Source organism: Strix uralensis, chromosome 3 (genome assembly GCF_047716275.1).
Source record: "Strix uralensis isolate ZFMK-TIS-50842 chromosome 3, bStrUra1, whole genome shotgun sequence".
Classification (NCBI taxonomy): Eukaryota; Metazoa; Chordata; class Aves; order Strigiformes; family Strigidae; genus Strix; species Strix uralensis.
Window position 1 is genome coordinate 34,318,241 of NC_133974.1, and position 14,778 is coordinate 34,333,018.

Sequence of the window (14,778 nt, forward strand, 5' to 3'; positions counted from 1 at the left end):
GAGGTCTCGAAGCCCTTATGTTACAAGCTGTTATGAAGTCTTTAACCTAACCTTAAGGTGCTTGTTTACATTGAGGAGTATTTAATAGACATATTTTCCTGTGTCTGATGAAAATGTGCTCTATAGCCTGGAAGTTAAGGAGCAAACTTGGAAATTATCCATCTGTATTTTAGTTCTTGCTCCAGAGAATACTTAATATACTTTGTATAAGGCAAATAATACTTCTATATAAGGCAAAACTGTTGAGAGCGATTTGCTGTCAGTGTTATAGAATAGCCAGATCTAGAGATCCTGGCGCTCCTCAAAAAGGTGGGAAAGATGGTTCAAACCTTGGAAAAGAAGTAATTGAATGAGACCTGCCATGGGCTGGGTAAGATTCTTTCTTCTCTGTGAATTCTGCAACTGTTTTCTTCAATTTCATTCCTGCTGTAGATAAAATGTGAGGATTTCTCCATTAATGCAGAGTATGACATGCAAGATAAGTGCTTGGATTTGAACCTCTCATGGTAAAAAGGCCAGTCTTACACTGATGCAGAAGATAAGAAATCCGTAAATAAGTGCCACATATTTTTAAATAAATGAAATCTCCTCTCACTTGAGTTTTGCTTACTTGCTAGTACGTTCATCTACCTCTTGGTGCACACAGAAGGGCAAAACATCATTGTATTAATAGACTTCGTAAGCTTCATATGAGATTCAAAAAATGCAGATGTAAACAGTCTAATTGGAAAAGAACAGGAAAAGATGCAGTGCCTGCTGTTATCTTCCCTCTCCATGTTCGTAAAGAGCCAGAGCTTTAAGTCTTGCTATAGAGAAGGAGAACTGAATTTAGTTTCCATGGTTCCATTTTTTAATAGAATATTTGATGTAATAAGAAATTTACCTACAGACCTCTCCATTATTTAATTACATTCTTTAAGCTGGTTATTATACAAATTCCTGAATGTCTTCCATTGTTTTTATGCATTTTAAGTAAGCAGCTGTGTAAGAGAAGTTAAATTGGATGTGTAATCCAATAATGTGGCCAAAAGTATTATGTTTCTCTAGTATTTTGCCTAACTCATTTGACCCACTTTCCTCATTTTACTCAATACTGCAAAGATTTTTAAGCAGGTTAGTAAAATATAATACAAAAAAGCCCCTTTACCACTTCTGCCAAGTTTTTCTTAAGTGTAATGCATCATGTTTGTAATGAGGGAGAAGGGATTATTTGGCTGCTTAGTTTTTGCTGTTGCTGCATCCTCACTAGAATGTGCCCATATGAAGTCACTGCTTTCAATGTGGGAGTTGGTTGGTTTATGTAGTTACGAGCAGTTTTTTTCCTGTCCAAATAGAATACATGTATTTTACCATGATTCCTGTTAGTTAAGTTGAATTATCAATTTCTAGGCTTGAATATCATCTTAAAGTAAAAACATCCACTTAATCAAAACAGTATTTCACACAAATAACACCGTTTACTTATATGTTAAAAGTCAAAACAAGTTCACCACACACACACACAAAATCCCACAGAAACATGGAACTGTCTCACTTGAAATACACTGGTTAAATAGTGTGAGTCTCAGGGCTAATTAAGCGATTAGGTAGCTCAGAGCACGTGGAGATGAAGAATATCATCGAGACCTCTACAGACAAAACCCCTACTGTTATCATTTATTAAACTCAAGATTCCCTGTTTCTATAAATAATCTATTTATCAATTAGTATTTTTTTAATGTTATCCATGGAGATGTCAATTTGAAGCAACATCTGAAAATGTGCATGAAGAGACTGTAGGTTCCACATAGCATGGTGAAAAGACCGAGTTGTTAAATGTGCCCTACTGGACTCTCCCACTTATGCTGTCTGAGGTCTTTGCTCAAGCTCATGAAAATAAAGGTGTCCTGGTTTCAGTGAGTGGTGGGTGTTTATTGGTAGCAGGGGAGGGGGCTACAGCAGTGGCCCCTGTGAGAAACTTCTCAAAGCTCCCTCAGCTCCAAGTCAGACCCGCCTTTGCACCAAGGCTTGGTCAATTAGCCGCGCCTTTGTGATAACATATTTAAGAAGTGGAACCTGGGAAGAGTTGTGGGAGTTGTGAGGAGGAGTTTTGAGGAGAACATCTGTGTGAACACTGAGGTCAGTGGAAGGAAGGAGAAGGGGAGAGGTGTGCCAGAGCAGAGACTCCCCTGATCCTGTGTTGAGACATCAGTGCTGCCCCTTCCTGCCACCCATGGGGGTCTGTGGTGGAGCAGATACTGATTTGCAGCCTGTGGGGGGCCCCATGTCGACCCAGGTAACTGTGCCTGAAGAAGGTCAGGACCCCATAGGAAGAAGCCCCTGCTGTTGTAGTTCCGCCTGGGAGGACTGTGGGAGTGACTCGTGTCAGAGTTGGTTTGTGGAGGACTGTCTCCTGTGAGAGGGGGACTGTGCTGGAACAGGGGAGGAATGCCAGAAGTTCCCCTGCTCTGAGGTGGAAGAAGCGGCAGGACTGACTGCACCCCCCATTCCTTGCCCCCTGTGCTGCTGGAGGGGAGGAGGTAGAGATATCAGGAGCAAAGCTGAGCCCGGGAAGAAGAGAGGGATGGGGGAAAGTGTTTTCAAGATGTGGTAACACTTCTCACGGTCCTACTCTGACTGTTGTTGTTAATTCTGTATTAAATTTATGTTCTTTATTTTCTTCCCCCAATGAGTCTGTTTTTTGCCTGTGCCTTAAAGAATGAAATCATCCCTCTCTGTCCTTATCTCAAGTTCCCGCTCTTTTGCTTCCCTCCTTCCCAGTGCTGGGGGAGAAAGGGGGAGCGAGCGGCTGCATGGTGCTCAGTTGCTCTCTGAACTCAAAGCACAACAAAAGGTCAGACATTGCAGTGCTGTCCTGGTGCACCTACAGAAATTTTTCTTTCTTGTATGATTTGATGAATAGTAAGATATTTAACAGAGTTGAAATACGATCCTTTTAATTAAGCTTCAGAGTGGGGTTTCACATGGCAGCTGAGCTCACTGCTGCAAAAAGGGTGATCCTGCTGTTCATTGGTCCTTTTAATTTCTGCCTTCAGGAGCTCATGTCCTACCTTCCTCCCAGGTCTCCATTGCCCTGTTTAGAGTGGAGTGATTGAGGAAGCAAAATGATGGGAAAACTTTTTTTTTTTTGTAGGAGAATTAATTTTCTGTTGGTTCAGGTCCATGGGTTAGCTCACTGAAGAGGACCTGGTGAATGTCAAAATGAGTGCCTAAAGAGCAGTAAATGCTTGCAGCCAGGAGCAGGAGAAGGGCTGGACTGTCTCTTTTAGAAGTGCCTGGACCTTTAGCTGGTTCCCCTCTGAAACGTCATCCTTTCCAAAAAATCTCATAGAAACCAACAGGAGAACATCTTTTTCCTCAGAGATAATATCATAATGATAAGAAAGATTTTATCACTAAATATTTAATTACTGTTTTCCTGACTTATAGAAAGAGAAGTAAAGACTAGAAGACTGAGTTCTCTTCCCTGAGCTCATCATTAGAAGCTGGGTCTTTTGGGTAGCAGGACACTTAGCCAGTTGGTGGGCACAGTGTCAGGCTATTTGTTATTTGGGTCAGCTGGAGAAGTGCTACTTCTTTGAACACCAGTCTTCATTTTAGGAATCTGTATACCTGCTAATACTCCTATATACTCCTACAGCTAAGCTGGAAGAAATGTCTGTAATGAGGGACCGCAAACCTTGCATAGTCTGTTATACTTAACAAGAGAATACTACGGATTGTTAATATATGGGTTTGACATAGAAAATTGTTCTCAGATTCTTGTAGGGCCAGTGTGATTGTAGAGAGCCTGTTGAATCTTTATGTTACATGTTTTAGTAATTTAGATTTTGTAAACAAAAGTGTGACACTATAATTGAAGATGGATTTATATTTTTTTATTACACCAGCTGCATAAATAACATGGTTTGAAAAGCAATGCACATTTGCTCAGACAATTATATTTCTGCTTTATTCTGTACATGGTAGATATTTCTGTTTCAGACTATGCATTTTTTGCCATCTTTTTATATTTGGATCAATTTCTGGTCAAGTGAAATGACTAGCTTATGAGCTTTGAAGTAAACCTAATAGGAATACATCTGTTATTTTTTCCCTTTAGATTCTCCCGTACAGTCTTCCATGTGCAGTGTGTATTTGATATGAGGTACATTTATTATTGTGAACATGCCAAGAATATTAGGTAGAGCTATAAATTGAAAGAAGTAAATACACAGTAGTAGTATTTTCTCCTATTCTTGCTATATAAACTTTTTTCTCATTTATGCAGGAGGTTGCATCAACAATTTGAAAGCTATAAAGAGCAAGTAAGAAAAATAGGGGAAGAAGCCCGCCGTTACCAGGGAGAGCACAAGGATGATGCTCCAACATGTGGAATCTGTCATAAAACAAAGTTTGCAGATGGTTGTGGCCATTTATGCTCTTATTGCCGGACCAAGTTTTGTGCTCGATGTGGAGGTCGTGTCTCTCTGCGATCAAACAATGTAAGTCTTCTGATGTGTACTCTTAAAAAAAAAAGCCTCCTTGACATTGTCATGCTGCAGATTGTTCACCTTAAGTTTCACATTTCATGCTTCATTTTACTTAAGTGTTTCATTCATCACTTCGTTATGAGGTGTGTATAAAGTAGAATGTATTTACTGATTTTGGAGATACTTGGGATTCACAGAGTTAATTAAAAAAACCACCATTGTGTATAGTTCTACTGAGTGATGGCTTGAAGAAAACATACCTGTTTTTCATAGAATGAAAGAAGAAACCCTTTTGCTCAGGTAAAACTCCACATTGATAAATTTTTATTGAACTCTTATTTCATTTTAATTTCTTTTTTATAGAGCTTTTCATATAGATTTATAGATTTCTCTTACCTAAAATCAGTCAGGTTTTTGGTTAGAAAAAAACCCCAACCACTTTTCTTACCACAGTGAGAGTGTTATGTCAATTTATTTTAAATTTATTTAAAAAGTAAAACTATAGATTATTTTGTACTAAGTGCCCTGCTGTCAGGCAGGTGAGGTAAATCTGCCTCTGATCCACATGCAGTTAGCTGCAGCAGCTGTCCACAAAACTGAAGGGTATCTGAGAATACCCTGTGTTCAGTCAGTCCCTTACAAGGAACTGGCTACTCACTTGCACATGAGTGGTAGGATCTATATTTGGAAGACCATTATCCAGTGATTATTTTTGTCTGATCATCTAAGACTATGGTGTGTTATAAAACCTTTTACAAATATTTTTTTATTGCATAAATAGTTTTGTTATCTATCATGAGATGAGATAACTTTCTCATATGGCTTTAAGGTGCCAGTCTTTTGTAGGGGAAATGCATCAATGCTCTTTGTATCAGTACAAATCCAGTTAAAAGTGGTAACGAATTTTATAGCAGATAATCATCTTCACAACGGAACTAGTTTATGGCCTTTTCACTTTCTTTGAGCTAAACAACTGAATAGGGCTTCTTAAATTTCATGTAAAAAAAAAAAAGCCTTAGAAAAAATGCATTTAATATTTATTTTTGAAGTTTTCTGTAGCCCTGATGTACTTCTGAGTCCATTAAATTAAACTCACATTCTGAAAAAATTCCATAGGTGTATTGAACAAGAATTTTCTTTATATTTGTATTTTAATATAAATGGATGCATTACATTGCGTCACCTGCAGGTGGTGTCATTAGAGCAAGTCTATGAAAATATAGTTTTCTTTGATATGTTACATTATAATGGTCATTAGAGTGCATATGATACAGCTTATCTTTGCTCAGAAAGAAATTGAATATATTTTAATTATTTTTCACCCACTGTTTCAAGTCACAGAAATGGAGAAGTGTCCATTCATTTGTAACTTGCCTTCTGTTATATTGTTTGTGCTTCTGTGGGTTAGGGTGGGAAAACATGTTTTCTACATCTGCAGTAACACAGTAATGTCATCTTTTTATTCAAAGCACTTTTTTTTTTTGAAATTTTATGTTTTTATCTCTTTGTAGAGAGTTACTAGAATTGCATTTCTTTGAAATCTGTCTATTAATACTTGCCTATTTTATTCTTTTTCTCTTCTTTCTTTCTTTTCTCTTTTTATTCTGCTTCCTTGGATGCTTTCCCAAAGGAGGACAAAGTGGTTAGAATCCATGCTTTTTATCATTTATTATTATAATGTTGTTAGTTAACTGGGAAACATATTAATGTGAAAAACGGAACTGAAAGTTTAAAATCATCCAAAGGGGAGGGGGGGAAGAACAGATCCTAACACCCAGGCCATGCCCATCCCCTGGCTGAACATAAGTGTCAAAGATAGCCCAACAAGGAAACCCAAGACTGTTGTCAAAATTAGGAAAATAAATTAATTAAGAACTGAGAATTATTAATAGGCTAAAAAGTAGGGGGGTAATAAGTTGTAATAAAGCTTTTATAAAAATGTCTGTGGTTAACAATTTGACGTTTTGCATGCAAGGTCCTTCCATCTGCTTCAGGAAATCTAATTTAGTATTTTAATTGTAATTTTACATTGATTTACATGGTTTGCTGTGTTTCACTTCTGGCTGTAGCAGAAATTCAGGGAATACTTCTGAAATCACCTTTTTGATTTACATTTGGTATAATATGCATAGGCAAAGTATGACCTCTTAAAACTGGACATAAGGATAGTGAGCAAGATGGAGTGAATCCTTTGTCAATGCGAAGTTACCATTTAAAAAATCTGAAAAACTTTTAGGGTCAAGTACTGTCATATTCACCACTAATGCCTGTGCCTTACCTAAAATAGGTGAGGGTAGTTCCCTGTTCATTTCTGTGCCCTGTGCACAGAGGAAGAGGTGGCAGTACTTCAGCAGAACAGTGCATGTCCACTTAACACCTCTTCTTAGGCAGGTCTACAAAAAGTGGTGTTCCAGATTTTAACTTGGAGACTTTGGTAGTGGGAATTAGCCAGCTTTGCTGGCACTTCAGCTGAAATGAGTAAAGTATGAGATTGTAAAGCCATTACAATCCAATGTAGTTTTTGATGTGTGAGTGATGGTTTTACGCTTCTATAATGAAGTGGTGGTGCGGCCCAACTTATAGCATAGGTGTAACCTGCAATTTAGTACTCTGCAACACCCAGGGAAAGTGATTTCTATCACACCTGCATATTGCAGTAGTTTTTTTCTAAGGCAGTAGTGTTCTGAGAGCATGGTTGTTTTTCTAACAGCTAATAATATAACTTGCTACAGCTTCATTCCACTGTTTTCTGTGCGGTACTCCGAACAAAGTGCTGAAATAAGCCAGGACTTCCAGATCTTTTCCATTCTATTAATCTAAATCGCTTATGATAGGGTGAGAGAAATTTTAGCTTGATACTTATTTCTTACTAAAGCAGTTCATTATTGATGAATCCACTGGGGTATGTTAGAAGGCTACTGCACTTGCAATAGAGGCTTCTTTAGGGCCAGAAACAGCAAAGCTCTTCAGTGCTGAAAGTGTCACTTAGGTGCAATTTAGACACCTAGGTTTTGGAGAGTGATCTAGGTGAAACTCACCTGACCTGCTTATATGCTTAAGGCATCCTTCACACTTCAGTCTGGAACAAAAACTTTGCTAGGTAACTGAAATTGTGATAGCATCTGCATGCAGTAGAGATTGTGTCTTTGATGAGATGACAGCTTAGGTGTTCATCTTTGAAAAATGTGATTTGGGATCCAGAAAATGGATTCCACTGCAGTAAATGGAGTATGAAGATGTCTGAAGACATCTATCTTGAAGACATGCCCGACTCATTTGGATTGTCTTAAGTTCAGTTAAATACACCCTTACTGTTTGCACTTGTAAACAATAGGTTTTGCTGTGTTGAACTCCAAGCCTCCACATGCCAAGAAAATGCCCTAATAATATACATGAAAACATCTTTTATACCTTGTGATGAAGCTGAGCTACATTTAACAGCTGAAAAGTTACAGGAGTCAGAGGGAGAGTATCCAATAATTAGTCCTGATTGTGTGAGGAACATGGAGAGCTTTTTTATAAAGTCCAATTGCTTTAGCAATGCCTGTCTCTGAAAGCTAATGGAATATATATAATTAATTAATTCCAAAATATTAATACATACCTAGCAAATAATATCTTTTATAAGCAGAACAGTTGGTATAATTTATATAAAGCAACTTGAGAAAAATATTATTTGTTAATTATTTTCAGTGACTCATTCCTGACTAACCTACATATAGGGACAAACCCTGCTTTATCTGGTGAGTTTAATGTTAGTAAAAGTAAAGACTTCTGAAACATGTTTATATGAGCGTTGTTCTCTCCATGTGAATTTTTACCACAGTAAATTATATTAATATTAAAATACATACACCAAGTTCCTACAAGTTCAGAGTGCATCAGTTGGAAAGGATGATGAAGTGTGAGTTACTAAAGTGCCAAGCCCAGGAAAAGTCAAGCGTTATCCTAGATGGAAGGTATTTCCTGTAGAGGTGAAGAATTAGTACTAATGAGACCTCACCTGGGATGTTGTGTACTGTGTGTTACCCATCTTTGACAAATACAAACTGTGGTAGGCACAAAGAAAGTCACACAGAGGATGATCAAAGAAATGGAGAGCTGCTCATATGAGAGAAGACTAGAGAGATTAGGGGGACAAAAGCTAGAGCAATTACAATTGATATCTAGAAGTACAGAATCGATATCTAGAAGTACAGTAATTTTAAATAATAAGAATAACCTTCAAACTAGAGGACAGTGAATACATAAGACCGAATGGGTCTTAACGTAAATGTACTTGGCTTGGAAAAAGTTTTTAGCAATCAGTAGAGTAAAGCCTTGGGAAATTTTTTCATGTGACTTATCGGAAGGAAAAATAACCCAATAAAATTTTAAAGGTTAAGTTTAGGAAAGGATTTATGTGATTTGATTGCTTGTGGTTGTAGGGGAATGTATTAGGTCCTTAAGAGGTCCCTTGCAACTGTTGCATATTTTAAAATGGGGTATAGATAGTGTAAGACTTTGAAGCGGTTCTTGACTTTTCAATTACCAAACATGTTTTAAGGACTATTTCAACAATATATAGCAGAACTTAATATGTTCTCTCTTCGTTTAAAATAATAAAGGACATCCCCAAACACTGATTGCTTGTAGTGCGAGTTAGTAGTCATCCTAGGTTTATCAAGAGATGGCTTCAGTACACTTACAAAACAAAAGTAATTGGCAATAACTTGTACATCCGAGTGGCTAATGAGGCATATAACTGTCAACGATTCTTATTCTAATATGACAGAACACATACCTAAATATGTGTCTTAAGTTCTTCTGTGTTCTTTGAGTATTGGTTAGCTCTTCATACTTCTCACCTGAGCCTGCTCTCCTTTCATATGGTTGCAGGCAGACCACATTTAATGGGAACATTGTCAGATAGGAGGACTGTTAGCTAGTTTGGTTATTCAAGTCAGGCTTAAATGTAGTTGTGCAGTGAGACTATTCAGTGTTAATAATGTTAGTAATAATATCATTGGGTTTGAAAACAGTTGGCAGTTGTATGATGTATATAAAAGTGCAAGTGTTTTCCTTCATATTACCTTAGTATTCAGAAACAATGTTACGTGAAAGTGGCAACCTATTCACTGAGCACTGAGAATTTGTATGTACTTTTAAAGAAAGCAGAGTAGTATTAGTACAGGATTTTACGTGAGAGAGCAATTCAGAAAGAAGTCATGTAGGTGCTTAGAGAAAAGCTGGCAGGAGTGACCACTTGCTTTTAATTTGGCACAATGTCTTCTAGATGTTGTCAGTACCTTATAGAGTGTCTGCACTCTTGCTCTGGATCCTTCTAGTTCTGTTCCGTACACCAGCATTTCAACTGCCAAATGGTAATGGGTTTAAATTACTTCTCTCCCTTCCATTCACTCTCCCCTCAGATATGAACTATCGGGGTTGTAAGGGTAGTGGAGAAGCTAGCAAAATGTCCGACTGGTGCTTCTCTGTGGTGTGACAAGGAGTGGACAGAGCCCAGGCTCAGTCCTCCCACTGGCCTGGCTGCCACTGCTTGTTCTGTTCTTCCCTCCAGTTGTACCGCAGCCTTGCAGAGCAAAAAACACCTGAAAATGTGACTTTTTTCCTTGCATCATTCCTGTAAAACTTTTTCCTAATATTTGATTAGGTAATGCAAAAAGATGCATTTTCTTTGTAAACACCTGATATATGAAGTGGTACAGCTCTGGTTTTTTCTCCTTATAGAAAAGGAGATGCATTTTAGGGTACAAAAGTAGTCTTGAATGAGCAAATGCAGTTTCTTTTAATCAAAATTAAAGTATTTTTTGAGGCGCTGTGGGTGTATTGAACTAAGTGAAATTTGTATGACATTGACAGAATTAGGTGGAAGATCCATGTTCCAGATTAAGGCATGTATTTATCCATAGCAATCAGTCTATCATTCTACAGAACTCATTAGGATTACATTTTTTTATCAGATTTAAAGTGAAAAGAATTGGGAGCAAATGACGAAAAATAGTTTTGCCACCATTTTCCTGTGTTTCCCAAAATGTTAGTTGTGCAGAATAGTGGTTTGCTTACTATTTTTCTGTTTACATACATAAAGGACAACTGGGAGGAAATCAGGATGTAAAATACATTATTGATATATGAGAACTGATTTAACTGAACTTAGTAGTATGTGATTGCAGAAAGTAATGTTGATTATCAGTGCTGAAATGCTAAAGATTCACATTTATGATCTTTCACTGAAATTGTTTTCATTTTAATATAATGTCAGCGATTTATACTCACAAAGAAAGACAAGTTGGAAACATTTCCCTAATTGTATGTCAGGTGTTTTTACAGGGTGTTTGTCATTTAGTTCCTTTAAATTATGCTTAAAATTTGCTTACATAATGGTTGCTAATTTAAGCCTTACCAACTTGAGCGCATATGCCATGCAATTCAGCTGTGTACTAATGGTTTTAACAGAAGTTGTTAATATTGTCAGAACAAAATGTCTGGATTGTCAGGAGTGTTTTTACATCCCTTTCAGAGAACTCTAAGTCAAGTTGTCCATTAATTTATGTAAGTTCTGACTAATACAGCTGTAGAAACAGAAAAAACCCATCAGATGGAGGTAAAATTACATAGCAAATTTCAAGTGATAGATAAATTCTCTCTCTCTGTAGCATTCAGCATAATTTGTTTCCTAAAAGATTTGGGGTTTGTATGCATCAGGAAAGAAGCACTGCTTTTCAGTAATCGCTCCCTAGAACTGCTGCTTTTAGCAGATAAATGAAGAAAAAGAAAAAAAACAACGGAAGTCCAGCAAGAAGCTGAGGAATTCTATCTCAAATAAGATGTAGAGCACTTTACTCTGCTTTCTGGGAAGTTACTTCACTTTCAAACAAATCCGAGCGTTAAAATTTTTTAATTCAATTGTTAAAATGAGCTTGCTTTTCACCAAGTTTGCTGAAGCAACATGCTTGAGAACACCTGTTTTTCAGTGTCCAGCTAGCAAAAATTATCAATTGCTTGTACAGAAAAAAACAAGGAGGCAGTGTTACGGAGGCTTCCAAATAAGCAACCCACCACCAATTTAAAAAAATAAATAGATTTATTTTTTCCATAAAACCACCAGTCAGCTCTCCGTAGATTACAGATCCGGATGTCCACAAGAGGAGAACAGAATAACTTTCTGGGGTTTAACAATAACCCGAAATACTTTACAAAGCCCCACTCCCTGGGGGTTTAACGACAACCCCAAACAAAAACTTCACTTCCTGGGGTTTAACGGGAACCTGAAACGTAAAACAAAGCCTCACACCCCAGGGGTTTAACGACAACCCCAAACGAAAACTTCACTTCGTGGGTTTAACGAGAACCCAAAACGTAAAACAAAGCTTCACAGCCTAGGGGTTTAACGACAACCCCAAACGTAAACAAAACTTCACTACCTAGGGTTTAACGACAACCCAGAACGCTCTATCACTCACCTAGAAAGTGAGGGCTCTCAACCTCGAGGACCTGCTCAGGGCAGCGTCCCGACCCAAAGTACCTCGAGGAGTTTCCTTGGGCAGCGTCCTGACCCAAGGGGAGAGTCCTCTGACCGCAGCGTGCAGCTCCAGGGGACGAGCTCAAAATGGCTCCCCCAGGGGACTCCATTTATACCCAGGCCGAATCTGACCTGTAGTCAATAGCGGCTCCCATTGGTCAAAAGGTCTCAGCTACCACGAGACCCTGAAAACAAAGACAGCCAAAAGCTGCCACGTTTCAACAGCCAGGAAGCTCTGTTTTCACTGGGCGGATGCACCTGCCACAGGCAGCTGATGGTTGTGCTCTGAAGTTAAACAGATCAGAGCTTCTTCATTTAATGGTTGGACTGTAGAAGAGTCACTAGGCAGCTGGGTTTTGTTTCCACTATAGCTTTAAATCAGCGTTAACTTGGTAACCACTCGGTTATGCTCCTTGGTTTACCCAGGCCTGGTTTACCTGTTAGCCAAACGCTTAAACTGTCTACTTGTCATGCAGTTCTACAGCTGATGACCAAGAAGATATATTGCTACTGCATCCTTCTTTCTTAACCCATGATAAAAGGCTCCTGAATCCTTCATGGCTGGTTTTGCTGTTAGCGTACAAGCTGGGTAACAGTGATCTGTGGAGACCCTACATAAACAATACTGGAAACTCCATGTAGTATAATGGAGCCTAAATTAAAAAAAACCCTAAACTTTTAATCCTCTGTTACTACTGGACACGTTATCCTATTTTTAGTCTTGTATTCTCAATACCTTTGTTTCAGTTTAACTGATTCAAGAATATGGGAATTATTTTGAATTTTTTTTTTAGTTAAGAAAATGTCAGCAATACCTTTGAGTGTATCCTTCCATTACAAAAACTTGTGTTAAAATAATTAAATATTGATGAGATCTCAACGGTCATAAGGCTAAAAGAGCTATATTCCACCTCCTCTTGCCTAACCTCATGTATTGGTTATATATATTTGGTATTTGTATGTGTAAGCATATATTGTATAGATTTTTTGTAAATGAATACACATACATCCTACTATATAGTCTAATACAGAAAGTATGCAGCAAAATAAAGTTCTTACGAAAAATCTGTAAATCATTTAAGGTATTTAAATCAATTGAGGAATTATTATATGCCCATTTATTTTGACAAAAATTACGCTATACCATAGCAGTCACAGAATCCCAGAATGGTTGGGATTGGAGGGAACCTCTGGAGGTCATCTGATCCAACACACCTGCTCAAGCAGGGCCACCTAGAGGAACTTGCTCCTTCAGCTTGGCATATCCATGTGTCTTTTGACTTACATGGTGAATACTGAAAGATTCAAGGATCTCTCATGCCATTTTTGTTACTTGTTTCCTCATTGTAACAACACACATTATATGCTTACACCAAATCTCCTTAAGCTCTGCTAAGGAATAATTCTGTGACTTACAACTTTGGACAAATGAATTCCAGAATTTCACAGAATCCTTCCGAAAGAGCAGTATAAAGTGTTCAGTGTTCAGAGAGAAAGAAAAAGAAAATAAAGCTACCAGATTAACTTTTAAGTTTTTTGTTTCGTTCAGTGTAGTGTTTTTATCATTTTAACACTAACAACCTCACATTCTGTTTGGTCCAATTAAGTTGGTGGTATAAAGCTGAAGATCAGGAACAGGAGATCCTTTGCAGGATTCTCGAGCAATGCTGGCTCAGGTATTGTCTAAGGCGTGGGAGATCAGTGTTGAACTCCACAGTGATTAAAGCTTGCTTTCCCAGATGGGAATACAGTGCTGTCAGTACTGAAGTACATTTTTTTTCCAATGAGTGAAGGCTGTGTGATTTTTTTCACTGTTATTTAAAATAAAATCACAGATGCGGAATACCTAAGAAAATTTTAATCCGTTAAAAGAAAAAAACCAACACAAAACCAGCTATTGACTTCTTTATTGCATTAAAATAAAATGCTACAGATACTTGATCACAGTGGCTGCTCCACTGTGTTGCATGGTAGTTGTCTTACGATTATGTTCTGTAGGAACTTGTTCTACAATAATATTATCTTCTGTGTTTCCTGGGAGAAGACTTCCAATTTATCTTTTCAATGTCTGTTTCATAAGGTGTTTTCAGTTGAAGAAGAGAACACCTTTTCCCAGGCTGATGCTATTTTCCTGAGGTGTGTGTTATTTTGTAGTAATAAAGGGTTAAGAGAATGCTTTTAAAAAAGTATTCTTAAGTATTAAATGTAAAAAGTACCATGCAATAGTATACACCTCTGGTTTTGAATGCTTCCTCCTAAGAATTTTTTGATTCCTCATCCTGAATGTAAAATAAGATTTTAGCTTCTTGATTTTTTTAAACTTCTAATTGCTTTCGTGTCAGCAGGTGTTGCCCTTTTTATCTGTTTGTTGCATTACTGAGTAATAAACAGTGTTGACTAGGGTCATGAATCTGTTGGCCCAGTTCTAGGGAAAGGTGATATTAGGGATTTGAGAAATAATTCTGGTTTCAGAAAATGCAACAATATAGAAATATATTTGTCAAAATATATTTGTCAAAAATGTATTAATCTGTGCCCTAAATCTCTGTAAGCAAAGAAGTGGGATAAGGGTCTTGTGTAAAGGAAAATGTTTTTAGTTAATTAGTTTCAACTGCAGATACACATTGAAAAGAAGAGTAAAGGAAATAAGTTCTAATAATTGATATCTGAGATTTCTTGTATGCATTGCACCTTAAGAAGGAAGAGGATAATAAAGAAAGAAAATACTAGCCATGCAACACAATATTAAGAAGTCAGGAGAAGGGCCTGTGTTCTGTGTTC

The 14,778-nt window shown here is 37.5% G+C and overlaps 1 protein-coding gene across 31 annotated transcripts in view; it reads left to right on the forward strand.

Moving 5' to 3' along the window:
* RIMS1 (regulating synaptic membrane exocytosis 1) overlaps positions 1–14,778 on the forward strand; it is a 353,684-nt gene that overhangs the window by 125,681 nt on the left and 213,225 nt on the right. For all 31 annotated transcript variants that reach the window (XM_074861877.1, XM_074861845.1, XM_074861864.1 and 28 more), the window contains exons 2-3: positions 4,271–4,484; positions 6,103–6,114. In XM_074861877.1, coding sequence (XP_074717978.1) covers positions 4,271–4,484; positions 6,103–6,114 — 226 coding nt within the window. The remainder of the gene's footprint in view (positions 1–4,270; positions 4,485–6,102; positions 6,115–14,778) is intronic.